Source organism: Grampus griseus, assembly GCF_964374135.1.
Source record: "Grampus griseus genome assembly, chromosome: 20".
NCBI classification, from domain to species: Eukaryota; Metazoa; Chordata; class Mammalia; order Artiodactyla; family Delphinidae; genus Grampus; species Grampus griseus.
Genome location: NC_139014.1, coordinates 23,210,199 through 23,236,320, shown reverse-complemented (window position 1 = coordinate 23,236,320; position 26,122 = coordinate 23,210,199). Strand labels below are relative to the sequence as shown.

Genomic DNA, 26,122 nt, shown 5'->3' with positions numbered 1-26,122 from the left:
AATCCTTTGCTCAATTCACTCATCTCGGAAATACACCGTTTGACTAGAGAGAGCTCACGGGTTTTTTTCTTGCCCATCTAGGCAGTGCCAGAGGAAGCCAAAACAGAAGCTGAGACAGTGGAGCTCTTTCCAGTCAAATTCCAAGTCGGCCTGGGCCAACTGCCACTCCCTCCCTCCACCGTGCTCTCTCTGCCTAGAACCGTGCTCTTTCACCTGAGGGGCTCCTAGAGCCAGAGCTGGCCTCCTGAGCCCTACACAGTGTGAAGTGCGAGGTGTGATGAAGCCATCAGATTCAACCTAATGCATGGAGACAAACAGGAGAGGTGACCCAGTGTAAGCAGTGCAACCCTGTTGGTGCAGGCAGCGATGGTGTGGATAAGAAATTAACCACTGGGGACACTGCTCACCTGCCTTCTCTGGCTAGCAGTGGGAAGCATTTCCAGGATCTTCTTGGGGGGGTGGGGGGTGGGGCAGCGGCGCGGGTGTTAATTTGCTCTGACAGAGGGTAAGGTGGAGGGAGCCTAGAAAGACCACTTCCTGCCCCAGCCTCACTAGAGACGTTGGTTTAGCTCACCCCCCAGTGGAGATGTCAGCATCTCTCCAGAAAGCTTAAGAGACAAAAGGTCTGGCACTCTGGGGCCCAGAGACCTGGCTGAGGGTGGAGCTGACACCCGGAGGAAAGCCCTGCGGGGCATGCCTCGGAAATGGAGCAAGGTGGAGAGGCTCTCTCCTCAGGAGGGACCGGCAAGCTTGGAAGCACAGCTCCAGGCTAGGATTTGGAGGCAGAGAAGCAAAGAAAAGAATACTAGACCAGACTCAAGAGAAATCAGTTTTCTGCAACTCACAATTTGCACTGAGAAAGACCTTAGTGGAGTTTGGGTACTTCTTGGAATTGTTAGTGTTCCGGCTAAAGGATGAGAATGCATGTCAGCATACGCTGAAAAATACGAATTCACCCTCCTAGCGGAAAGGCGCTCTGCTGTGACCCTCCAACAGGAGGTTTAACAACCTCACCGAAGCCTTGTCTCCTCTCCACGGCGGCCAACACAGACCTGTTGGTGGCCGAAAACTTCAGGAAGCTGCTGTTTGTTTCTTTCCAGCGTGTAGGTCTTCATCAGAATAACTGTTCTGACATGGACACCTACCCTGAGTTCTGCCCTCGCTTGTGCGGGAGCAAAATGCCCTCTCTGTAGAGGTCTTTCTCCCCAGCCCCAGACTCTGCCAGGGCGTCACGACAGCACCATTCGAGACGGTTCTCATCCATCCTGGGGGGAGCAGGGGCAAGGTCTCTAACAGCCCAAGGGACGGCGAACACGGCCTTTCAGGAGGCCGGCGGAAAGCAGGCGCGGGCAGGGCAATTGAGAAAGAGGTGCCGGGGAAGGGCGGCAGCAGCTGAGAGTGGGGGAGGGCTGGCAGCAGCTGGGGGGGAGGAGGGGAGTCCTCATGAACGGGCAATTGAGAAGGGCCGAGCAGCTGAGCGGCCGGGCTGGCGTCGCCGGGCCTGTGCCCCACGTGGGCCGGCCCCTTCCCCCAGCCCCTCTCACCTCACCCAGGGGAAGCTGAACGCTCGGCCCCGCACCCCGGCCGCTGGGTGGGCCGAGTCGGCAGAGCACAAGGAGGGGGACAGAGGATGTCCCCGGGGGCCCCCTCTCCTGCGGGGCCCGGCGGTCTAGAACGTTCTGCCGCCAGAACCCCCTCGGCGTCCCGACTCTCCCCAGCCCGTCCCACCCGGCCCAGGGGGCCCTGGGCTACGCGCGCAGGGCCCGGAGGGGGAGGGGACACGCGCCGGGGGCTGCCGGGTGGGGGTGGGGACCAGGACTTTGCCCTTTGTCTCTCTCTCTCCAGAGCCACCGGCCGAAACCCGACCCCATCAGTGAGCCAGGCAGCCAGCGAGGGGCAGGCTCCCCCTCCGGGGTCCTTTAGTAAATCCAGACCCGACCTCCCCGTGGTCAGGGCTGACTGAGGTGGTCCTGTGGGGGAGGGGGCTTCCCGCCTGCGAACAGGCCTGCAAGCATTTAAGTGGGAACCGGCTGGGGGCAGGGGGCTGGGAGGGGGCTGGAAGTGGGGCCGCAGAAGCAGAAGGGGAGAAAATGGCCCGGGAGGCGGCATTCCTTGGAGACCTCGGCTGGGCTGTGGGAGGAGGCAGGACCCGGGCGGGAGGCCTCCCACTGAGAAGGCAGGAACTGAGGCCTGGGAGTGGGGTGGGCTGGGGGCGCGGAACCAAGACGCCTTCCGGGCCTCGAAAAAAAGACCCTCCTCTCCCAGGGCGTTCTGGGAGCCGCTACAGAAAATTTATAATCGAAGAGTCACACCTCCATGCAGAGTAGGGCATTTGTCTGGGGATGCGAATGACCTTCTTTTGTCTGCCCTCTTGGGGTGTCATCAATTACTGATAGTCTTATTAATAACTCACGTTTACACAGTACTTTAAGGTTTACAATCCACACTCTCCTATGAGCCTAGAACACAGGTTGATTTGAGCCTCTAAACCACAGAAGGTTGAGAATATTTTTATTTCCATTCTGCAATTCAAAAAGAAGCTCAGAGAGGTTAAGTGCCTAGTCCCAAGGTGACACTAGCCAGCCACTGTCACCACACCATGAAGCCGGCTCCTGCTCCTCAGGGAAAGGTAACTGGGTTCTCGCTCCTCAAAAGCATGTATGAGCTATGAATTATGATTCTGCAGGCTTGTAACAAAGGTCAACTCTTTGTCCCTTCCTGCTAGGAGGAGGGGGGATGGGAGGGGAAGCCACTCGATCCCTGCGCCCTTCCCCCCAACCTCTCATTTTCCCCAGGTTTGAACCCAAACAAAAGGAAAGGGGAAGGGAAAAAAAAAAAAATTAGCCCAAAGCGCCAGCCCTGGCACCTAGAGGAATGCCAAAGGATGGAAGCTCTTAGAACTCAAAATAGCTACCAGCTTTTTTTTGCGGGGTTCATGGAGATGGGGAGGCTTCATATGAGGACACGAGGCCCAGGAAGATACTGACCCCAGATCCCACAGTGTGCACACATCTGGCAGAAGGGCAAACAGGTTGACGCCTGAATCCTAAACCACTCAAGTCCTTCTCCACTTCATTCAGCCCCCTTTCCGTGGTTTTTCACTAAAAGCAGAATTCCCATCTCCCATGATAGCTGCCCAGACAAGGGGAGAATGTTCTTAGTTTTCTTCAACCATTCAAGATTGCCTGAACATCGCAATGGTGAGAGGAAAAATAATGCAAGACGAGTATGAAACACCTACGGAGGAAGGAGGCTCAGAGCAGGGAGAAGTTAATGTTGGGCATGTTTTTATTTGCTAGCCTTATGCTCTCCCCCGCAAAACATTCAACTTCTCTGAATGTTAGAGGATCAGCTATTCCCACCTTCTAAGAGAGCTCGGCCTTGAAGGCAGAAAGGCCTGGGTTTGAAACCCAGCACCAGTATTCAAGGTATGACCTTGGCTAAGTTACCATAACCACTCAGAGTTCCAGCTTCTTCTTCTGTGGAATGAAGACTAATGCCTGCAGCGTTCTTAGGATTCAATGAAGGAACAGTGCCTAGCTCTGAGTAGATAGATACTCAATAAACGCTCCCTATTATTTTTTAAAGCATTTTTTAAATATTTATTTATTTGTTTTTGGCTGCGTTGGGTCTTTGTTGCTGCACGTGGGCTTTCTCTAGTTGCGGTGCATGAGCTCCTCATTGCGGTGGCTTCTCCTGTTGCAGAGCACGAACTCTAGGTGAGAGGGCTTCAGTAGTTGCCGCACGTGGGCTCAGTAGTTGTGAATCGCGGGCTCTAGGGCGCAGGCTCAGTAGTTGTGGCCCACAGGCCTAGGTGCTCCACGGCATGTGGGATCTTCCCGGACCAGGGCTCGAACCCGTGTCCCCTGCATTGGCAGGCGGATTCTTAACCACTGCTCCACCAGGGAAGCCCTGTGCTCCCTATTATGGCAGAAGGAACTCGTCTTTTGACCCACAGCATGTCACACAGAGCTCTAGAGAAAAGAAGATGCTCAATAAGGGAAATTACGGACATCTGCCATACTTACCTGGGGGCCTCTCCCCACTAGGATGCCATCCCTCTCTTCCAGAAGAGTGGTCTTCCCACAAACATCTCCCTGCCTGTCCACAGTGCTCTCCTGAATCCACTCCTATTTTTTCTGCCTGTCCTCCAAAAACACAGCTTAAGCTCACTCAAAGCCTACCTCCTGTTAGTTCCTGAGGTTGTGTGCCTCTCATTGCAGTCTCTTAGCCTCTGCTGTCCCACAGCTTTTCCTGGATCTAAAGTGAAAACACTGGAGGGCAGGAATTTTATCTTGCACCTCTTTTGTGCAGCTCCTCCTCCCTATGTCTCCCTTCCCTGCCCTGAAAGAGACCCAATAATGCTAAATAAAAACCCAATAAATAATCAAATGTTTAATTCAGGAGAGGGGTCAGGCAAAGACCCCCATTTTATACAGAATGAGGAGGTGGCCACCATGTAAGAAACAAAATTGGTGATCTTTAAATATGGCCAGAGGGAGGCGGGAATGGGGTGTTACTGTTTACTGGGTACAGTTTCAGTCTTGCAAGATGAAAAGAGTTCTAGAGACGAACGGAGAGGATGGTTGCACACCACTGTGAATGTTCTTAATACACCCGACCTGTACACTTAAAAATGGTAAATTTTATGTTATGTGTATTTTACTATGTAAAATTATTTTAATTATTTCATATTAATTTTAATTTTTAATATAGAAATTTAATTTTAAATTTAGGTGGGTTATTTTTTGGCTGTGACATTCAGCTTAGCAAAATAAAGAATAAAAAAAGAAAAAAGGATAGAGGTGGAAACCTAAAAGCTCCTGGAGAAAAATGATCTGATAAATTGTACTTCTTTGCCATCTCCACTGTAAAGACCAAGGTCTTTTGTTTGTTCTTCATTATATTTCTATAACCTGGCAGAGGGCATGTCAGTAGCAGACTCTGGGGCTTCTCTGGTGGCACAGTGGTTAAGAATCCGCCTGCCAATACAGGGGACACGGGTTCGAGCCCTGGTCAGGGAAGATCCCACATGCCGCGGAGCAACTAAGCCCGTGCGCCACAACTACTGAGCCCACGTGCCACAAGTACTGAAGCCCTTGCGCCTAGAGCCCGTGCTCCGCAAAAAGAGAGCCCACCGCAATGAGAAGCCCGGGCACCACAACAAAGAGTAGTCCCCACTCGCTGCAACTAGAGAAAGCCCGCCCGCAGCAACAAAGACCCAACACAGCCAAAAATAAATAAATAAATACATTTATTAAAAATAAATAAATAGTAGACTCTGAATAGATAAAAATAAGTGGGTGCACGTATACATGTGTGAATGAATGCATGATCAGAAGTACCAAGCTTTGGAGCAATATGCAAGCTATCAAATGTCTATACCATGTTAAATATTTTCTTGAATGATTTAGTTGTAAATATATATTTTAAAAATTAACACCCCACTCCATCTCCAAAAAATGGCTAATGACTGACTGGCAAGAGCCCCACACACCCAGGCTAAAGTGGCTGACCATGTGATGTTCTGAAGAGGAGAACAAAGGAACTCAGGCCTAGACAGGCATCATTCCTCTTCTAGTTAGAAGTGTAGGGAATTCCCTGGCGGTCCAGTGGTTAGAACTCTGCACTTCCAATGCAAGGGGCAGGGGTTCGATCCCTGGTCGGGGAACTAAGCTCCCCCATGCTGTAAGGCATGCCCCCCACCCCCGCAAAAAAAAAAAAAAGTTTAAAGGAAACTACTCAAGATGGTCAGGGGCAAGGGTGGGAAAGTGAAAGAAAGATGATCCGAGAGATCTGTGAGGTTATGAGGTTCGTGAAGATCATTTTATTCCACCTCTTGCCTCCCACAGCTTATTCTGGACAGATATCACTCCACTCTATTCTAAAAAGTCAGCAGAAGCGGCTTTGAATCAAATGGTAATAAACGTTGGGAGGAAACCTCTCTATATAAAATAACTTCAGTCAGCTAGATTTTCCCTTCTACATTAAATAAAAGGTTGCTGGAGTGGATACTCTAGAAAAGTGAAGAGACTGTTCTTCTTAACCCTGCCGTCTCCGCAGCCAACATCCTATTTACATCTCATCCTCGCTCAGAACACACTGGCTGCAGCCACCAACAGCCACGTCTGTGAAGGATCATCTTTGCCCTTTAATTTAGGGTTCTGTCTCCAAATCCTGCCAAAGCAACTGCTCTCTATTACAGTTGGACTTCTCCTCCCAAGCAACTCAGAGACCTGGAGGAGGAAGTGGCATAAATACGTCTAACTCTGAATAGATAGCCTCACCAAGCTTACTCCACCCAACAGCCCCACTCCAGTTCCTCTCTCCCCCCATTTTCTCCTCCTCAGAGTACCTGATGGAAAGGTGACAAGCCCCAAGCAATCCCAAATGCCACTCCAGAAAAGAGGCAACACACATCATTCCGCATAAACTAATTGTAAAACCCTTTATAGTAACTGAATAAAGTCACAAGCCTGTTAAATGGCCTAAAACCACATCCGGATTGGAAGCCCTTCTCCCCACCCCACTAAGAGAAGATTCAACCTTCATTCCCTGGACTGAGATGTGGAAAGGGGCTATATGTCTGTGGGTTTGTGAGTTTGTACCTTTGGGGCAGGGAGGGCTGAAAAAAGCAAGTGGACATCAAAGTGGGTCCTGAGCACCCCTTTGGGGACTGTTTCCAGACCAGGTAGAGAAACTGAGACCACTGTGGCTTTGCTATCTAAGAGGCACGGGAAGGGGAGCCATGGCAGTCACTTCCTCCGCATCCAAGGGTCCCCAACTCCTGAATGCCTACTTTGTTAGCTTAAGCAAGAAGGGAACTTCAAGACAAACATGCCCATCTCCTACCAGATAGGGGAAGCTGCCCATTTCTTCTTCCTCAGACCCCCAAAAGGACTTACACAGTCCCCTTCATCCTGAATTCTTACAACACCTCATCTGCAGAATTAGGATAGTTCTCCTCTCATCAAAGTCCTACCCTACATGCACTTTTGACAGGAGCACCAAAAGTGTGAAATTTCAGCGAGGAACCTGGCCCAGGTTGAGGGCATCAACGTTGCAATGTATGCTCCATTCTCCTAAGAGGATGGTTAAGAGACAGTGGTAAGGGGCTCTTGAGGGTTGCCCTGATGAGCTTCACCTCCTTCTCCCAAAAGGTGGCCTTTCCTTTCAGCACACAGGTGATCAAAAGCATCCTGCACACCAATCCCCCTCAATATGCCTATCCATCATCGTTCCACATAAACTACACGCCATATTCACAGAAGTGTACCTGAACACCGTACCTGTTGCCTTAGATATATGGCCAAGCTGTTACACACAGTCCAAAGACAGGAGGCACAGGTCCACATGGGAAACAAATAATAGCTAATGTGTAATAGCACCAGCTTACAGTTAAGGCAATGACGGCTCAAGGAGGTTAAGTAACTTTTCCAGTTTCCCGGTCATTGCCTGACTCCAAAACTCTTGTTTTTGAGCACTGAGCTCTCCTGGAGAGACCTTTCCTCCACACTCCTGTAGGACTGAGTGAGGGACCTAGGGTAGGTCATGAGACTCTGACCTAATAATAGAGCTTCCTCCCTCCTTGAGCCTCAAGAATTCTGAAAATGATTCCTGTCCTCCCTGCTCCTGTTGCCAAAGAACTCAGACTCCACAAACAACCTTTACACAAGACAATTTTTTTAAAAATTTCTAAATTCTCCGATTTCTCCTCTTAAAGATTCTAACTATATCCAATCAACTAAACTATGCAATCACACCTCACTTAGACTTAACATTTTCCATTTCAGGTGGCCAAAACATCTGGATGAAGGACTAATTTTTTAACTGAAACTAACGCAAAATGAATAAAAATTGAAGCCTTCCTTAACCCACTTTTCCTAAGGAAACGGTGAAAGAACTGACTGGAATCCACAAAACAGATACATTGGAGAGGGAAAGAGAAAATGAAGAGAGATCCTCCACTTCTCCTGTCTCCACAACCTTCCCCCTAAACTATGGCCAAAATTCCCACCCATCCTGATGGGTCACTTATACGCCTTTAGCCACCAAAATGCCACTTGTCTAATAATCAGACTTGTCCTAGGGGTGTTGAAAATATCTGGACAATCCAGTCAAAAATTCTTTTACTCATCCAGCTTCTTGCTCTGTATTTCATACAAAAGCAGTTTACTGGTGGGCTCGCCATGCTCTCTGCTCTCTGCCACACGACCAGAACATCAAATCCTGGAAGCCTGGACTTCTGCACTAGGACTGCATTTCTGGTGGTGTTTGTTCTGTATACAGTTACATTTCAGTGTTTCGCAATCAGGTTTTCTCCAACTATATTAAAATGATGAGGTCCAGACCTACTTTTCTCCTGTGATTTACCCATTATCAACACACGTTTGATTTCAGCAGTCTGCGTTTAGGGTGAAAGCTTGTTCCAGCCTGTTGTTCCTTCATTCCATGACTATCTATTGCAAACCTACTGGCTGCGAAGGAGAAGCAGGTCTTACAAAGCTGGCTCTGCTTGTTCAATACTAGGATGACCCCTTGGACCCACTAAAAAGTACAGAGCCCCCTTTGAACAAACTCAAGTTCTTCTACTAGAATGCAGTTAACAAACTGGGGACTGGACATCTCCCTGCTGGCGATGCGCCCTTGAAACGGTTTGTGTTGTCACCGGCACTCTCCTGGTTGATCATTTTCTAGCTAAATCAAACTTTTATCAATAACCAAAAAAGCATACATTTTGATTCCACGTTTTTTGAGGAGAGACCTTTTCTTATTTGTTTTGACAGACATTTAAAAAGGTGTGGACTGGGCCCAGGTGGAAATGGTATTATGCAAATTTGACATTAACATGGAGTCAAACACTGACTGAGACCCTGAGAAAGATCTTCAAAGCCTCACCAGTGGCCAAATGGAAGACCTGTTGTCAATCTTTTACAACATAAATAAAACCCATCATAGAACCTCTGGTTACTATTACTCCCTTTGTTATTGTTTCAGTCAGCCTTTGGAACATGGGGACACACAGTCTATCTACTGAAGATTACAGATTATGCGACGCTGTTAACTCTCCAAGGTTCTATGCCCCATGGCCAAGGGGCCTCAGCTCCTGGGAGAGGGCAACAGTTAACATGGACTTCCATTTTCTCTCCACCTCTCCATCCTCTTACTTTCCCCTGACCTGCTCTTTTCCTCCCTCCCCTGACTCTTCACTCCACAATCACCCTCCAGCCTTTAGCTTTTGCCTTAGAATGTAAAGGGCTTGAGACAGCGCGGGCGCTGGAAGGTCTGCACCGCGGGGCCTGGGACCTCTCCCAGTGGGGAAGGCTGGGGAAGCCGCGGCGAGGTTTGGGATCTGGGGGCTCCCAGGACGAATGCGAGGCTGTGGGCCGGCGCGCCGCAGCCAGGGGTCTCGGGACCCTGGGAAAGGAAGCCCTCGTCGGAGACCCAGGCCTGCGGATGTTCCCGGGTAGGGGCTGGTTCAAAGGCAGGCGAGGGCCCCTGCGCGGAGCGGGCAGAGATTGCGAGGCCGGGGCTGGGCTTGGTCTGCGGCGGGCGGGGAAGGGCAGCGGGGCCGGCGCGGGCTCTCCAGGAAGCGCCTCCAGCGCCGCCGCGACTTTCTCTGTTTTTTGAAAAAGCGAAGGGAAGGCAGGCAACTCCGAAAGCAAAAATCGCCTTGCCCTGGTCTGAATCTACCACCCGTCTTCCAAACCTGGTGTCTGCGACCCCCTCCTCCCGTGGGTCGCTGTGCGCCTCTAGCCGCTCCTCTTTAAAAGGGAAGCGGGCAATCCACCCCAACCCCCATCTCCCTCCCTCTCCCTCTCCCTCTCTCTCCTCTCTCTCTCTCTCTCTCTCTCTCTCTCTCTCTCTCTCTCTCTCTCTCTCTCTCTCTCTGTCTCTCTCCCTCTCTCTCTCTCTCTCTCTCTCCCTCTCTCTCCCTCTCTCTCTCTCTTTTTTTCTCCCCGTCTGGAATTTCCAACCCAGGACTAACTCGTCTGATTTTTCCAGTCTCCCCTGCTGCTTTTTTCCTCCTCCTCTTTTCTCTCCCAAACACTCCCATCCCAAAATCTAAGCTGCACTTTCTGGAAGGCATTAGCCACATTTTAAGAATCTTTTAAGAGGATGGGGAGCGAACAAGACTGAATTTAAATTCTAACAGCTGGCAAAATGTCTGTTCTTCAAACGCCTTTGCTTCATACATTTATTCTAATAACAACATCACCAACACTACCACCCCCCCCACACACACGAAAACCAACACAGGTACAACCAATACATATCTCTTCAACACAAAAACCCTTAGACTTCCACAAATAGCACTTAGGTCTCCCTCTTTTCACTTAACTAAAATTTTAATGTTTTAAAATTTTATACTCACTAGCCAATCTCAATGGTATCTTTGTCAACTGGCTGTTACACATTATAGAATAAATAAGCTCAAAAAATAAGCCTTAAAAGTACCCAAACACATAAAATATGATTCAAATAACATATATTAAGGTAATTTAAAAAGATTAGAAGCTCTGGACCTTTGAATCAAGATTCTTCCAATGGGAATGTCATGTATTTTGTCTCTAAAACGTAATTACAAGAAAGAATGTTTTGCTCTTGTTCCAGCAAAATCTATGCCATTAAAACTTTACATTTGAAACAGCTAACTATACTTTGAATAAATTAGTGATGGGAATTACAATTCTTCCCCCTCTTTACTCAAAAGTTCTCCATCTGGGAAACCACTGGAGTAAAATTTCATCTTTCTACTTTGGGTTAGAAAATAAAGTGTTCTGGAAACCTACAACTCTTCCAAAGGATAATCATATACCACTGTCTTTAGGAAAGTCACCTTGAAATACTCAGCACTAAATAACAAGTTAAAGATTTCTCTAGCAGTGAAAAAAACTTAATTTATGAATTTGTAAACATTTATTTTCTAGGTGAAAATTAAAATGGGTAAAGTGAATTGATTTCCACCTTTCCTCCAAAGAACGCAGAAAAATTAAGAATCAACTTATTTAAAACTCAAAAACTTGATATTAGTAAGAAAACCTTTTTACTAAAAGTGTCACAAACCGTTTCTACTTTAAACTTACTAGTTGATTATCTGGTCAGACGTATCTTTCAACCATAACCACTAAGGCAAAAGTGCCTGCAAGTACTCCCACCCTAGTACTTGTCCTCCTTTACAGTTGTTTTTTAAAGACATTCCCTTGTTTCTTAACAACCCCCATAATTAATTTTCAGCCCATAAGAACAATTTTCCTTAAAGGCAAACCCATTTCTGAAGGCAAAATTTTTGTCTGTTTTGAAAACATTTAGTGATCCAATTATTTCTTCAGAGTCTCCGCAAATCACTTAAAAATATTTTTGCCACTTACGAGACATCCCTTTGCAGAGATTTTTAAAGCAACTAACTTTAGAAAATTAAACCATAAAATCAGAATTAAGTTTGAATACTTCTCTTCTGAGAGTTCTCACACTTATAGGGCTAGGAGACCAATTTTTGTGTGCTTTTTGATATTTAGAAATTTAAGGGAAAGTGTTATTAGCCCACCTCATTTTAAGTCAGAGACAACAACCATTAATCTGCCTAAGGAAATCAAAGTCTTTCACCTGAACACATTTCACCTAGAGAAACGCAGTACATCTCTTCACTACTTTTCTTAACAGCAACAACTTTTATTTTGATGACACCAGTGGACAGGAGGTATGCTATCTTTAGGCCACATTCCTCTAGAAAAAGGCACACACAGTGGCAAATGAAACAAAAATTTAATTCCCTTTTAAGGAATTTTCTCCCCAAATACCCAAGCCTCACTAACATGATACCCCTCTACCTTAACTACTCAAGTGTCTTAAAAACAAACAAACAAAAAAAACATACAAATCCTTTTCACAACTGTCTTTAAAATGCTTTTGGTTTTCCTCCTTTGTCCTAATACTTGACAGTGAATATATACAAATTCTCAACAATAAGCTGAAACTCTTGACCAAAATTCCAACACTGACTAAGAGGGTATTTGGGAAGGTGATCTCAGAGAAATTTAACGCCACCCATTTTAAAAATTCAACTTAATGTTTTCAGTTTTTCAACTTAAAGTTCAGTCTCTTGAGTTCTTAAAAAGGAATAAATTATATTTAGCAAATAGATACAAGGCTAAAACAAAATATATTAATAATTCAAAATCAGTTAGAGTTAACTGCTAAAAAATATTTTATCATTTTCTTGATAACCCCCCTCTTAAAAAAAAAAAAAAAGAGGAACATTTAGGTTGCCAGGTTTTTATGAATCTCTTAGAAATGTTTAAAAAGTCATAATTCATTTGGAACTGAGTACATCAAGAAGATGTACTATTTTAAACAGTAAAAACAATATATATACACAAAATATATATATATATGCACCATTGTTCATTTTGCTTAAAATATATTAGTCATAATTAATTAACTAGTTCCTGTTCTATACATCATGAGACTGAAAACCCCAGGAACAAACCAACTGAAGAAATACTTTCAGACAGACTAAAAACACACACACCACAACATGCTTCCTCAAAGAACACAAAATGATAGAGAGCAAACTGACTTCATGAAAACAAACTTTCTTTTTTTAAATCCTAAAACTTCAAAAATTGATTCATTCTAGAAAAATGAAATGCCTTACCACCACTCAGAAAAAAAAAAAAACACAACTGACTCAATGTTTGTGCTCAAAAATTATTTCAGGAAGGGGGGGAGAATACACAAAAGATTGAATATGGGTGTGGAAGGGAAGATTTTGTACCCACTCCTCACAAACCCCACCCCTTCCCAACTCAAAGGAGCCCTCAGTAATACATTTTGGAGGGAACAAGAAGGAGCCTAAAAATGGCTTTAAAGCAAGCAGATGGCTTAGGGGAAAAGATCCATAAACACTGTGCACCATGAAAATTAAAATATAAATGTTTTGCGTTCCATTTCATCACATTTTGCTATTTTCTTGCTTATCACTTTATTCCCTTTAAAATTTAAACCATCCTTTAGAGCAAAAGAAAAAAATTCCATATATTTCAGAATTCCAGTTATTCTGGTTATTGTCCATCAACATGTTTCAAACACTTAGCTTTCAGGTCAAATATCCACTATCTTCTCAGTAGATCTACTGATGTCAGTGTACATAGCTCTCTCATTCCCATCTCCAGGAAATGCTTCCAAATAATAAATAAGACTTTTTTTCTTTCTTCCGATTTTATTGTCTCTTTACTCCTAACTCTAATTGCCTTTCCAATAACAAAGTATTTCAAGCACTTGAGGTTACATCACAAGCTCTATAAACATAGTTACAAGCCATATTGATCATCTATAGAAACAATAGTTCCAAGTTACTTAAGTATCTCAAGCTAAACCACGGAACAGATTTTTCTCACATTAAACTTTCTAGACTCTCTTAACTGCCTTCAGAAAAACACAGCCACCCACCTCCACCTTCCCACCCAGAAAAGGCCAGGAACTATTCTAAAATGTAGCAAGTTTCCAGTTGAAATGAGGGGAGAAAGCGAGGAGAAGATCAAAGACTTACTGGGGGCTGCAACATGAGAGAAAACTCTGCACTGTCAACATGTTTAAAGTCAGGTCTGAGAAAGCAGAAAGACTGCCCTTATACTTCCCAGCCAGAGTTCAATGAAAGATCTGAACCATGAATCAGCTTTGGGGATAACATGATAAGAGTTACCCCCTTTGCTGAAGTGAGGATAGGAAGGTATTGGAACACACTCTCTCTTTCTCTCCCTCTCTCCCTCTCTCCCTCTCTCCCTCTCTCTCTCTCTCTCTCTCTCTCTCTCACACACACACACACACACACACACACACACACACACACACACACACACACACACACACACACACACACACACACACACACACACACACCATTCATCCAGGGAGTTCTAGACCCTCCAAAGAGCCCCAGCTCACAGCCTGAACACAAAGCTCTCACCCCAGATGGTCGGTCCCCTTGCAACAATGGACTGAAGGAGTGGGGGTGGGGGGCTCAGAAAGGATAGTACAGCCAAAGCATATTTGCAAAATCCAGTTGGGAGGGGAGGATGTGTGATGGGAGGGACTAGAGATAGGTGTCTGTGAAAAAATAATGTCTTTGCCTGTTGCAGAAATATAAATAAAGCACAGAATTCTTTGGGTGGCAGGAATTCATTCCACTTCCCCTAGGGAGTCAAAGGGGACCCCCTCCCAATCCACTTAAGAATTATGGTGAGGGAAGGGGGGGAAAAACAGTCCTGCTAGAAACTTGCTGAATGTCCATGAGTCTCAACTCTCTAAAGATTTTTAGCTTCCCCACAAAAATGGTCCCACACACCATGAACAAACTCCACAAGGTTCCTCCTCTATTGATTTTTCTCGCTTTTACTTCTCCAAGTAACATCTCCTAGCCCACCCCAGCCTCAGCTTTTTTTTTTTTTTTTTACAAGCTGTAAACCACCCATTACAAGATCTTAGCCAATCTTCCCTCCCTGCCCCCAACATCCGGAGTTGGGGGTGGGAAGGCCAGTAATTGGTTTCTTCCACTGGAGACACTATGGACCCCTGAACACAGCCTCTCAGCGCCCCCAGGCTGACCCCCTCCCCAGAGAAGAGCTCTTTCCTACCTTTGTTTTTTGGGGACGGAGTGTTCAATCTCTAGGCGTTTTCCTTGCAGCTCCACTTTCCCTAAAGATTAAATTGAAAAAGACAACATGAGAGCTTGGACGGCGGGGGCGGGGGGGCGGCAAAAGGAAGGAGAAATCAGAGTAATTCAGGAGTTACTGGGATTTGAGATCTTCCTAGGAATCCAGGTAGTGGGTTCCGCAGCCGGATGCGAAAAGGTCGCCTGGGGAATGGTGGACTCTCTAAATTCATTACCGTGTTTTCTGAATTTTTGTTTTGTTCTCTCACTGAGGTAGCCGAGTAGTGGACGGCTCTGGGAGCCGGATCTGGGGGAGGTACGAGGGCGTCCGTCCGTGTGGGCCGGCTGCCTTTACGGCTCCCAGATGTGGGGAGAAGGGGCTGAGAAAGGGCTCCCCCGTTTCTCCCAAAGTCTGTGGCGGGGGGGTGGGGGTGGGGCTGCAGAATGAAACTTTATTTTCCTGTCGAACCAGGGAGAAGGGCTTCGGGCGGCGGGGTGGTCACCTGTCGGGGCCGGCCGGTTGGCGAGGTCCGGGGGAACGGAGCTGGGCCCCGCGAGGAGGGTCCCCGGCGGCCGCCGCGCGCTCCTCTCGGCCCAGCCTGGGCGTCTCGGGAAGCAGCATGGCGACCCGCCGCCGCCGCCGCCGCCGCGCCACCCCGCTCACGCCCCACTTTCAAATCAAAATGGCTCAAGCCCCGGGCCCTGGGCGGTAGGCGGGACCCCGCTCCTCTCAGGTCAGGCCCGAAGGCTGCCGTCCCCACGGAAACCCTGGAGGTCGGGAGCGGAGCGGGGACCCCTTCCCAGCCCGGAAAGGCCTACGGCGGAGGAAGGCGAGGGGGTGCGCACGGGGTGGGGGCGTCCAGCCTCGGACACCGAGGGACTGACGTAGGGCGCCCAGACTGAGTTCGCCTCGGTGGCGAGCCCCCCCCAACTCCTGCCAACAGGGGCTCCCGCCCCGTCGGTTGGGGGCTAGGAGAATCACCTCACTAAAGCCTCCAGCTCTTCATCTCGGGCTAAGAGGAAGGGGCGAGGAAAGACGGATATTTCCGCGCGAGGGGCCAGCGAGGGGACGCAGGGGGCGTCGGAGAAGGTGGATGGGAGTCGGTACCGAGGCCAAGCCCCGCAGGCCGGGGGCAGAGAGGAGTTGGCGGGCAAGGAAATAAGAGGAGCAGGTCCCCGTAGTTTAGGCATTTCGCGGTGCTTTTTCCGGGGAGGTGGGTGCACTCTTACCGGAGAAAGTTTCGATGGCCTTCATCGCCCAGTGTTCGTCGGGGCAGTCCACGAAGGCATAGCCGGACTTGACCAAGAACTGGCCGCTGTAGGAGATCTTGTGCTCCGCAAACACTTTCTCCAAGTCCGCGGGGGTCACGCTCTCGTTGAGATTGCCGATGTACAGCTTGTTCATGGTGGCGGTCTCGGGCAGGACGCAGTCCTGGGCAAGGCCGAGCGGGCGGGCGCGGGCGGCGAGCCTCCTAGGCCGAGGCGGGAGGCGGCGGCAGCAGACGCAAACTTTCTTTGCACCCCACCCCTGAAGTTGTCCGGAGCCGAGGAGGGGAAGGCGGCCGGAGGGCGCGCAGAGGTCGCGGGAGAGTTCGGGGAGGCCCGGGAGAAGTGCCCGCGGCGCGCTGGGAGGCGGACGACGCGGCGCGGCTCCTTCCCTTCTGTCCGAAACCCCTCCAAGCGGGCTGGTGTGTCACGTTTCTCCGCGGCCGCCCTGGCGCCGCCTCTAAATAAAATCGACTTGAAAAAAAAAAATGGAGCGGAAAAAAAAAAAAAAAAAAAGGCGAAGCCACGTGGTGAAAGCCCCCACCCACCCTGCAGGGGAAGACCCCCGACGCCTCTGGGCCCTTGGGCCCTCCAACCTGGCCCAGCCCACCAAACTCCCGGCCGGGGGGGGGAGGGTGCCTCTCAACTCACCCCCCGGGTAAGTTGGGCTGGTGGGGGCTGTTTTCCCGAAGCTCTACTTGCCCCCTCCCCCTTGCAAGAATCTGGCCCCTAGGGAGGCGCCCCGCCCCCCACCCATCCCCCTACCCGGGCCCTAGCTGGGGGGAGAGTGGTCCGGCCCAGAATCTCCCACCTCTTAATGGGTTGGATAAAATGTGCGGTTATTTTTTATTCGAGTGGCCGGGAGTGGGGGGAGTTTGCCCACCCTACCCCAGCTAACTGCTAGCGACTGACAGGCGGGGGACGGCCGAGAGAGACAAAGAGAAGCCGAGGACTTTGGGGTCTTCAAGAGGGGGTCGCGCGAGCCGATGATTTCAAAAGAAAAGCGCTATTCCCCTACATCTTTAAGTGGGGGGGGGGGTCTCGGCCTTCCCAGCCCCAGCGCTAGGAGAATCCCTCGCCTCGGGGGATACAGGATCGAGGGGCCCGGCGAGCGCGGGACTGGGAAGCTGGAAACACGGGGGATCGTGGCTGGAAACCAGGGATCCACAGGAAATCATGTTTCGGGATTCCCCCGGGGTTCATACCGGGGGTTCGGCTGTTGAACTATAACGTCTCGTGGTCCCGGGGGAAAGCGCGGATCCGGCCCAAGATGACCCCGAGAGAGAGGGAGGGGTGGAGAGAAGGAAGAGGAGTGGTCGCGTGAGCGGACCCGGGCTAACCAAAGGGGGAGGTCTCAGGCAGGGAGTGACAGGGTGGAGATCTAAATGATCCCTTTCTCCCTCCCTGACGCGGGGGCAGACAGGTGGAGTACCCTACCCCCGTCCCACCCGCGACAGCGACGGCAGCTTTCCCGGCGCTGGGTTCGGGTCTCGGAACTTTGTTTGGGGTGCGGGATTTGGATCCCGGCGGGAAGGCGGGAGAGGCGCCGAGGGCCGGGGGCCGAGCTCTAAGCCCCGCCCACGTCCCCAGGTCAGACCCGCAGGGGGAGGGGGTAATTTCCGCTCGGCGCTCGGGGAAGCGAGGGGCGGGAGCTGTGCTCGGAGGAGGGGGCGGCGGCCCCTCCCCCGCCCGCCTGGGGAGGGGGAAGCGGATCCGCCCTGGTCCCTTCCCTCGCCTTTGACCAACTCGTTCCGGATCTTCTAGCCCCGGGAACCCGAGGGACGGACCCGACTGGGCAAGGGGCGAGATGTGGGCGGTCGCACCCCGTCTCGGCGGTGGGGGAGGGGGCAGTTGGCCGCGCGTTTCGGAGTCCCGGCTACGCTACGCAGAGCCGGGCGTGCGGTCCACGAGCACCCGGGATCCCAGGCCGAGGGGCGAGCGAGGCCAACGAGTTTCTAGCGGCGGGGGCTGGGATGGCGCCAGCGGGTGGTGGAGAGCGCGGCCAGGGGACCCTGGAGCCCCCTTACCCAGCGAACCAGGGAAAGGGGCGGGGGTGGACCCCCAGTCATACCAGAGTCTCTTCGAACTGGGCGGAAGCTGGGGTTTTGCTCTGGGTTCTAAGGGAGGGAGAAATAATTCTGTCGCGGGCACGCGTGCTGCGAGGGCAGGTGAGGAAGGGGGTCACTCTCCCTTTCCCGGTCCCCGACCCCATTGTCTCAGTCGCCTGCGGCCCGGGCCGACTCCGCAACACGTGTTGGCTGCACCGATATGAATGCCTTAGATTTTTTTTTTTCTTGTTATTATTTTGTGTTTGCAGAGTCAGTGAGCCGATTCCGACTTCGGCGCACCGCCCTTCTGGCAGAAGATTTTCTACCGTTCAAAAGTCAGGAGTTAACTGCACGCTCCACCTTTGTCCCCCTCCCCGTTTTCCCCGCGCGCTGAAAAGAAATGGGGCTTGGGGGTGGAGGTGGGGGAGGGCTTCCAACTCGGTTTCTCCATCTCCACCACCTTAAAAACCCACCCTCCAAATCCGCGTTTTGTTCTTGCCAGCCACGTGTTTGTCGGATTTTTACTTTTGTGATATTTTTTCTTTCCATGGGTCTGCAGAAATTAAAATACCATAAGCCATCAGTTGCTGAGCAGACAAAAAATGTTTTCTCTCCAAGAAGGTGGGCGATATCTCTCTTCCACCCCCGACACCTCCTCCGACTCTACCCCCTGTTTCGAACTGTTAATATTCAGTCAGCTCTTGACCATAAACAATTTTAAACAAACCAACGAACTGGAAACTGCCTACCACATAGTAGGTATTCAAGAAGTAATTTCTTAAGTGAAAAGCAAGCTAATACAAATGTTCTTTGTACTAGAGCAAAGAACATTCGGAGGAAAATTAAGAGGCCAGGGGAAAAAAAAAAATTATCTTGGCGAGAATGTGTGGGTCTGTTGCCCGGGGACTCTTCTTGGTGCTGTGTGTGTACTTTTGAAAGGGCTAAAAGATGGTCTCAGAAAGGCTGTTGTGTTCCTTGGCCTTTCCCTATATAGGAACCCCGATCTCCTGAAACCTTTTCTGTTATATCTGGGAACAAGGAAGAGGGTACTTGGGAGGGCATTCCAGTTCCCAGAAACTTTAAGTGCTGTTTGCTTCATTTAATTTAAATCTTTAGGAATTAATAGAAGCACCTCTCAGGTTTTCTCCCTGGGGAGCATGTCCACTACTCTTTATTCCTAAAACAAAAGCAAGTTACACCCCACAAAAATCTTCATTCAGATCTCTAGACGCCTGTAAAATGCAGGCCACCTTTTCTTATCCTAAATTCAAAGGGAAACAAATTTAAGTTAATAATTGAAATCGGTTCACTTTTATGTTGATTTTTTCCATTTAAAAATAGAAGTCTAAATGTTAGCTGAAATTACTGTTTCTTTAATGTTTTAAAATGACAGAGGAAAAAATATAAATGTATTAAATTAAAAATTTACCAACTACTGATAAATTGAAACTGATTAGTTCTTTTTAAAAATCAGCTGTTCACTGAATTCTAATCCTCCCCCCACCCCCACCAAGAGCTTCTGTGTATAGTCAGAGGCTGCAAGAACACAAGAGAGAGGAGGCAGCTGGGACTGAGATGCAGACCCTTTTAGCCCCCAAATCAGTTTTGCCTCAGTGACCTGGCTATTTTAGGCTGAGGTTGGGGAGACTGAATGATGTTGATTGGTGCTTCATCTCTCCCCTCTGAGTGAGTCCAGCTCTAAAATTAACCTGAGAGAAGGGCTATTTCTTGTCAAGACTCACATTCCCAGGTTAGGGATAGGAATGGGATGACTTGGGATTCCATAATTTATCATCATTCTTTTCTTTGGCTTTTTAAAAATTAAAGACAACTACTCAACACTTATTTGTTAATATTTTTTTTTCTACACAACTTCTTTGGGAAAATTTAATCTTCAGTGCAGAGTTCAACTTAGTTTGTGAGAGTTAAAAATATAGCTGCAGGATAAATTGTTTTCTTTAAGAATAATGATTTTTAAAAGTATTATCATTATACTTCTTGTTGTTCTCCTCCCCCCTTCCTCCTTCTCTATTTTTTCCTGGAGAACTGTTTGGTCTAGTTACATAATTCAATTCTCTGAATTCAGAAACACTGAAACTTGACTCCATTTTAAAGATGGGATTCTGATCCATTTTCCTTCAGTGTGAACATACAAATACATGCAGAGAGAAAAAAAAGAGAATAAAACAACTTAAAAAATTTAAATATAAAGTAAAAAAAAATCAATGTCTACCATTGTCATACAAAATTAATTTTAGTATTTCTTTTCAGTTGTTTTCCATTTGTAATAGATTTATATTTTGTCATCTTATTTGTATATCTTGATTTTTTACTTGCTGTTGTGCCGTAAGTATTTTCCCATGCTGCCTCCAAGTTTTGATAATGATCATTTTTAGCCAGCATGTTCTCATCAGTCCAATAGATGTAAGTTAATCATTATTCTTAGATATATGTTACATCAAATTTTTTTTACTTTTGTTAGTGCTGAATAGGTATTTGAGGGCATATAACTTTTTCCTCTTTTAGATTAGCTCCTTTGGATAAATCCCCAAAATATATATTGCATTTTAAATCTAACAGTTATCAATGACTTTCTATTTTAAAAGGTTCACATGTTTTACAAAAAAGACACACACAAACTGGAAAGCAGTTAGGAGGAAAATACATTAAAATATAATTTTTCCATTTTTTGTTTTCTAATGAATCATAATCAATATTGAAATAAACTTATGGTTTCTATGAAATAGAGAAAAAGAAAATTTCACATTTACTGATATATGGCCACTTTGACTTCAAAGTGTTTGAAAGAATTTGTCTTTTGTTTGCTTGGTTTTTGTTTATTCCTTTGTTGTTTGCTTGTTTTTCATTGTTACTGTCTTCAGATATTTTATTTCTTCCTGCAACTTGAAGTCTTAGTGTGGTTCTTTAAATGCCTATACACTTTGAAAAAGTGTAAATTTGTCCCAATTTTAAAGCACATTCAGCATTTCCTCCTGTCAAATAAATAAAGATAACTCTGTGTTTAAGATAACTCATAAAAGGTAAGAGAATTATAAGCAGAAAAGGAAATTTACTTCTTCAAATTATTATGTAAAAGTGTTCAATGCCTTAAATAGAAATGTATTTATTCCAGAGATAGAAGAGATTCAAGGAGGAAAAAGAACTTGAAGAACAATCATTTGTTTTTGTATGGGTCACACAATGTGTGTGACAAAGCTGCTCAATTTTTGGTTTTGGCCCAGGTTTACAATGTAGAAACTTGGATCAGGCAGGGAATCATTTATTTTATTAACTTAAAAAAAAATGGATATTTCCAAATTCAATTTGTTAGTCAATTAAACTGCACCACACTAGCCCCTATTGACACATGTAAAAGAGATGGTCGATAACATTCCTCAGATTACAAATACTGCATTTCACTCCAAAATCATTTGGTTAAAAGATAATGAACAACTTTGTTTAGTCCCTATTTTGCACAAAATGTAAAATAGATTATTGGTTTGTTTGGGGGGAAATTGTACAATTGAAGAAAAGACAAGGAAATAAATGTTACTTTTCAAAATAAAACAAATTGTAAAAAGCAACAAAAGTGAGGGAATACATACCTCAATATTATTTGGGAATAGTAGGAAGACAATTTTGTACTTGAAAGCTACATATCTTCTAGGTATTTAAATGATTTTAATTCAAAATGAATCAGTTACAACATCAAACTGCATGGAGTTAATTTGACTTTAGCTGCATAACTTCTATGTTTTTTAGGACTGAAAGAATTTTTCTATCTGGAAAGCAAAATATTTTTGTTTGCTTCATTAAAAATTTACTTCTGATGATGAAATTAATTGATTTTACTCCTGTTTCTAGTTAGGACTTTTTTTTTCACGAGGTGTCTTAAATGTTTCTGAGTGCTTAAAAGGGGATGCTACTATTTTTTATTAAGTTGAAAAAAGTAATACATATACTATTTCACTAATATTTCATCAGCAAAATACTCATTAAAAACACTTCAATCTGTCTTTGTAAAACAAACCTTTCCTTTGTAAAAGGAAAGGGACCCAGCCTAACAGTATATTATTTTTTAAAAACTGTTTGTTTAACTAAATTGAGATACAATTCTAAAAGTGATTTCAATTTTCATGGGTTAACAATCTAGAAAGAGTTTTGGTCCACACACTTCTCCCATAAATGCTGAAAAATTTTTTAGAATTATTATTAACACAACTTCCATTCTTAAACATAACTGGAAAGTATTTGATTAGCATGTGTATGATAAATGATTGAATAATTTTTATGAATTTCTTTTCATTTCTAGAATCTGCTTACAAAGTGTGTAGGAAGCAATATTAGAGTTATTTCTAAATTGCTTTGAAATGAGGTTCAGGATCTCTTTCCCTATCTTCCTCTTCCTCCCCGCCCCTCCCCCCGCCCCTCCCCTTTTTCTTCCCCCCTCCTCTCCTTTTGTTCCTCCATTTTTCTTCCTACTCCCGACACTGTCAATTCCTTTCCTCCTCCCCCTTTACCTTTACCCTCTTTTCAATTTTTCTTTTTTCTTTGTTACTTCTCTTCCCCCTTTTATTATTCTCTGACTCTTCTGCCCCTCAACCCATTTCTTCCCTCTTTTTAATCGGTGTACCTATTCAAACTTTCTATGCTTTTCTTCACTCCTTCCCTCTTCCTTCTTCTCCCACTATCACTGACTTGTTGTCATTCAAACTGTTATTTCCGGTGAAGTGGAAGGATACAGAGATGCTTGAATTATTTTATACACCAAAACGGGAAACTTGTTACATCTTTGAGGAGAACTCCAGGGTAATTCAGACCCCAGAGCTCCTCCATCCTGTACTCCCAGCATGTGTTGTCTGAACATTCACTAGACACTTGTACTTCTTTGCATCATTTTCCTGTGTCTTGTGTTGCTTATAACTAATTTGGTTATTAGCATTTTATGTTTCAAATCCTTGGGGGTAAAGACTATCACCCAGGGAGTCAGACACAGGTGACTGATATATATATGTATATGTATATATATGTGTATGTGTATATATATGTATATGTGTGTATATATATATATATGTATATATATGTATGTGTGTGTATATATATAAAATAAGTATCTTTTGATACTACCCGAGAAGATGAGGTCAGTGTGATTAGATAAAATGCTGTGCTCAGCCTGTAAGTGCTTTTTCTTTCCTTCCTTCTTTCCTTCCTTCCTTCCTTCCCTCCCCCCACTCCTTCCTTCCTTCCTTCTTTTCTTTCCTTTCATTTCCCCTCCCCTCCCCTCCTCTTCTTTTCTTTTTTAAATACAATACTCAACAATCATCAGATGAACTACAAGTAAATGCAGCCCTCCAAAAAACTGATTGGTCTACATCAAAAATAGCAACCAAGGGGTATCTCTGGGCTTGTCGCTCCCTAGTCTTGTGCCCATGACAGTACCCATTGCCCACTGAGGAACATCCTCTCTCCATGTCTGGTCAAAGGAATAGCCTCGGAATTATTCTCAACTCGGGGTTTCAGGCACTCATTGGCAACCATCAGAGTTAGTTGGTACACCTCTTTGTCATCCTGATCTCCCTTGATGCCACACAGCCAGCATGACAATCTCAAGGGACAGTCTACGTGCACCTCCTGCCAAGAGCCCTCTTAGGGTCTTCCTCTGGGAATGCAGCTAGCACCCCATTAACCATGTAATGATTTGTTATTTTGTATGTCATCCAAAGCAAAAATGTCACTCCAGGACAGCCTTCCATCTTGATGACTATCTCCCAGAATGTCTGGTAGAGTCACCCACCCATAGTAGATGTTTATTGAATATCCTAGCTATCAATACAGCTATGAACCCTCAAGGAGAAGGCAAACCAATTTTTATAGCAGGTTAAATTAAAGAAAAAATTAAGCCGGTCATGAAAATAGCAAAGTGCTTTGTTTTGTTTTTAATTTATAATACTCATTACTAGCAAGAATATAGTGAAATAAAACATTCCATATAACTGTGGAGGAAAACAAGTTTAAAGCAACAAAAGACTTTCAAAATTCATACCATTTGACTAAGAAATTGCACTTTTGAGTAACACTTCTACCAAAAGTCCAGTATATAAAACTTTTTTTTCAGCCTTAAAAAGAAATGAAATGAAATTCTGATACCTGCTACAATATAGATGAACCTTAAAAACATTACACTAAATTAAATAAGCCAGATACAAAAGGACAAATATATGATTCCACTTACATGAGATACCTAGAATAGTTAAATAATTCACAGAGACAGAAAGTACCAGGATTTGGGAGGAGCAGGTGGGGTGGATAGTTAATGTTTGTGGGTACAGAGTTTCAACTTAAGAGGATAAGAAAGTTCTTGAGATAGTGTGATGGTTGCACAACAATGTAAATGTACTTAATGCCACTGAACCTTACACTTAAAATGGTTACAGTTATAAATTTTATGTTATATATATTTTACCATGATTAAAGAAGACAAAAAATATCTTTTTCAAAACTAAAAAAAAATGAACATGGATGTGTTATGTGCATGTCAAGAAAAAAAAGTTGGCGATATAAATGCTTAAAAGTAGTGGAATCTTCAAGTAACTTTAACATAGCTACTTAGTAAAATATTATGTAGCCGTTAAAAACTATGTTCAAACAAGGCCAGTGGAGCTTGTGTTCGGGAGAGCTGGGGGGTTGTTAGAAACAGAAACTCTGCTCCTGAAGGACATGCACAAAATTCCACACTCTCTGAGTCACATTCTTGAACGGGGTTGTGATTTCCTGGGTGTATACATGTGTCAAAACTTATCAAATTGTACACTTGACCTATATTTTATATTTCCTACCATCTTTCACAATAAACTGTCAAGAGTTCCAGATCAAGCCTGAACATATATAATGCAGAGGAAGAAACGTGATTTACATTGAGTTTAAAATTCAAGTTTTAAACTAGACTAAATTTTAAAATAAAAAATTTTTAAATTATTACATTTGATCAGTTTTTCATTAAGTGGTGTGAAGATGAGATTCCATAGATCATCACTGATGACTGTGATTAGAGAGGCATAAAACTATCTCACGTTACACTCTGTTTAGTTTACAAACTGGCCACGTGAATACAGTAATGGATGTATGTCTGTATGTTGTTTCCTTCATTAAATACAACAGAGGTAATATCATTTCAAAGTGTAACCTCAGTAATATTAGTTTTACTGACAAAATAGATTATTTATTTCATTTTATTTTTTTGGCTGCACCACACAGCATGTGGGGTCCTAGTTCCCCGACCAGGGATCTAACCCGTGCCCCTTGCCTTGGAAGTGTGGAGTCTTATCCAGTGGACCACCAGGGAAGTCCCCAAAATAGATAATTTAGCACTTGTTATAGAGTTAAATTTGGGGATATTGTTTGGACTCAGTATTTTGTATAAAATTCCTTGAATACATGTCTTATTATTTTGAATTTTCTCCTTTATCTTATTTTACCTGAGTATGCAAATTCTTAACTCAGTTACTAGCATAAATCTTTAATAAAATAAAACTACATTTGTGTTAAAACATCAAAAAAAATTATGTTCAAACAGAATTTAGAAAAACTTGGGGGAAGCTTACAAAAAATGCATGTCACAAAATTGAGTATTTGTGCTCATATAGTCTGTGTGATTGAAAAAAAAACTACATGTGCATAAAGACTAGAAATTACCTTACAGCAACTCTTCCATGTGGGTACCCAGAGACATGTGCAAGAATATTTTACATCAGCGTCGTTTATAATAACAAAACCTAGAAACGCTACAAATATTCATCAACAGGAGAGTGGGTAAGTAAAGCCAGGTATAGTTATGCAATGGAATACTAGGTGCAGTAACAGTGAATGAATTTTAGCAATGTGTATCGGCATGGGTGAATTTCGTAATGTCGATTGAAAAAAGAAAAAAAACAGAGACTGAGTAATATACACGTTATGGTTCCATTTATATAAGTTCAAAAAAATATGCAAAACTAAACTATATTGTTCAGAGATGCATCCAAAAGAGGTTAAACTTTAAAGAAAAGAAAGAGAATGATAAGCAAACTTCCAGAATGTGGTGAATTTTGGGAAGTAGCACAGGGATGATTGTAGCGAGGCTCATAGGGCACTTCAAAGATATTGGGAATGGATGTCC

The 26,122-nt window shown here is 45.2% G+C and overlaps 1 protein-coding gene across 4 annotated transcripts in view; it reads right to left on the bottom strand.

Moving 5' to 3' along the window:
• The window catches only part of IGF2BP1 (insulin like growth factor 2 mRNA binding protein 1), a gene marked incomplete at both ends in the record, with an annotated part of 38,015 nt that extends 21,957 nt beyond the window's left edge, over positions 1–16,058 (bottom strand). For all 4 annotated transcript variants that reach the window (XM_082679299.1, XM_082679300.1, XM_082679301.1 and 1 more), the window contains 2 exons: positions 14,637–14,697; positions 15,884–16,058. In XM_082679299.1, coding sequence (XP_082535425.1) covers positions 14,637–14,697; positions 15,884–16,058 — 236 coding nt within the window. The remainder of the gene's footprint in view (positions 1–14,636; positions 14,698–15,883) is intronic.
• Positions 16,059–26,122: the final 10,064 nt, after the last annotated feature.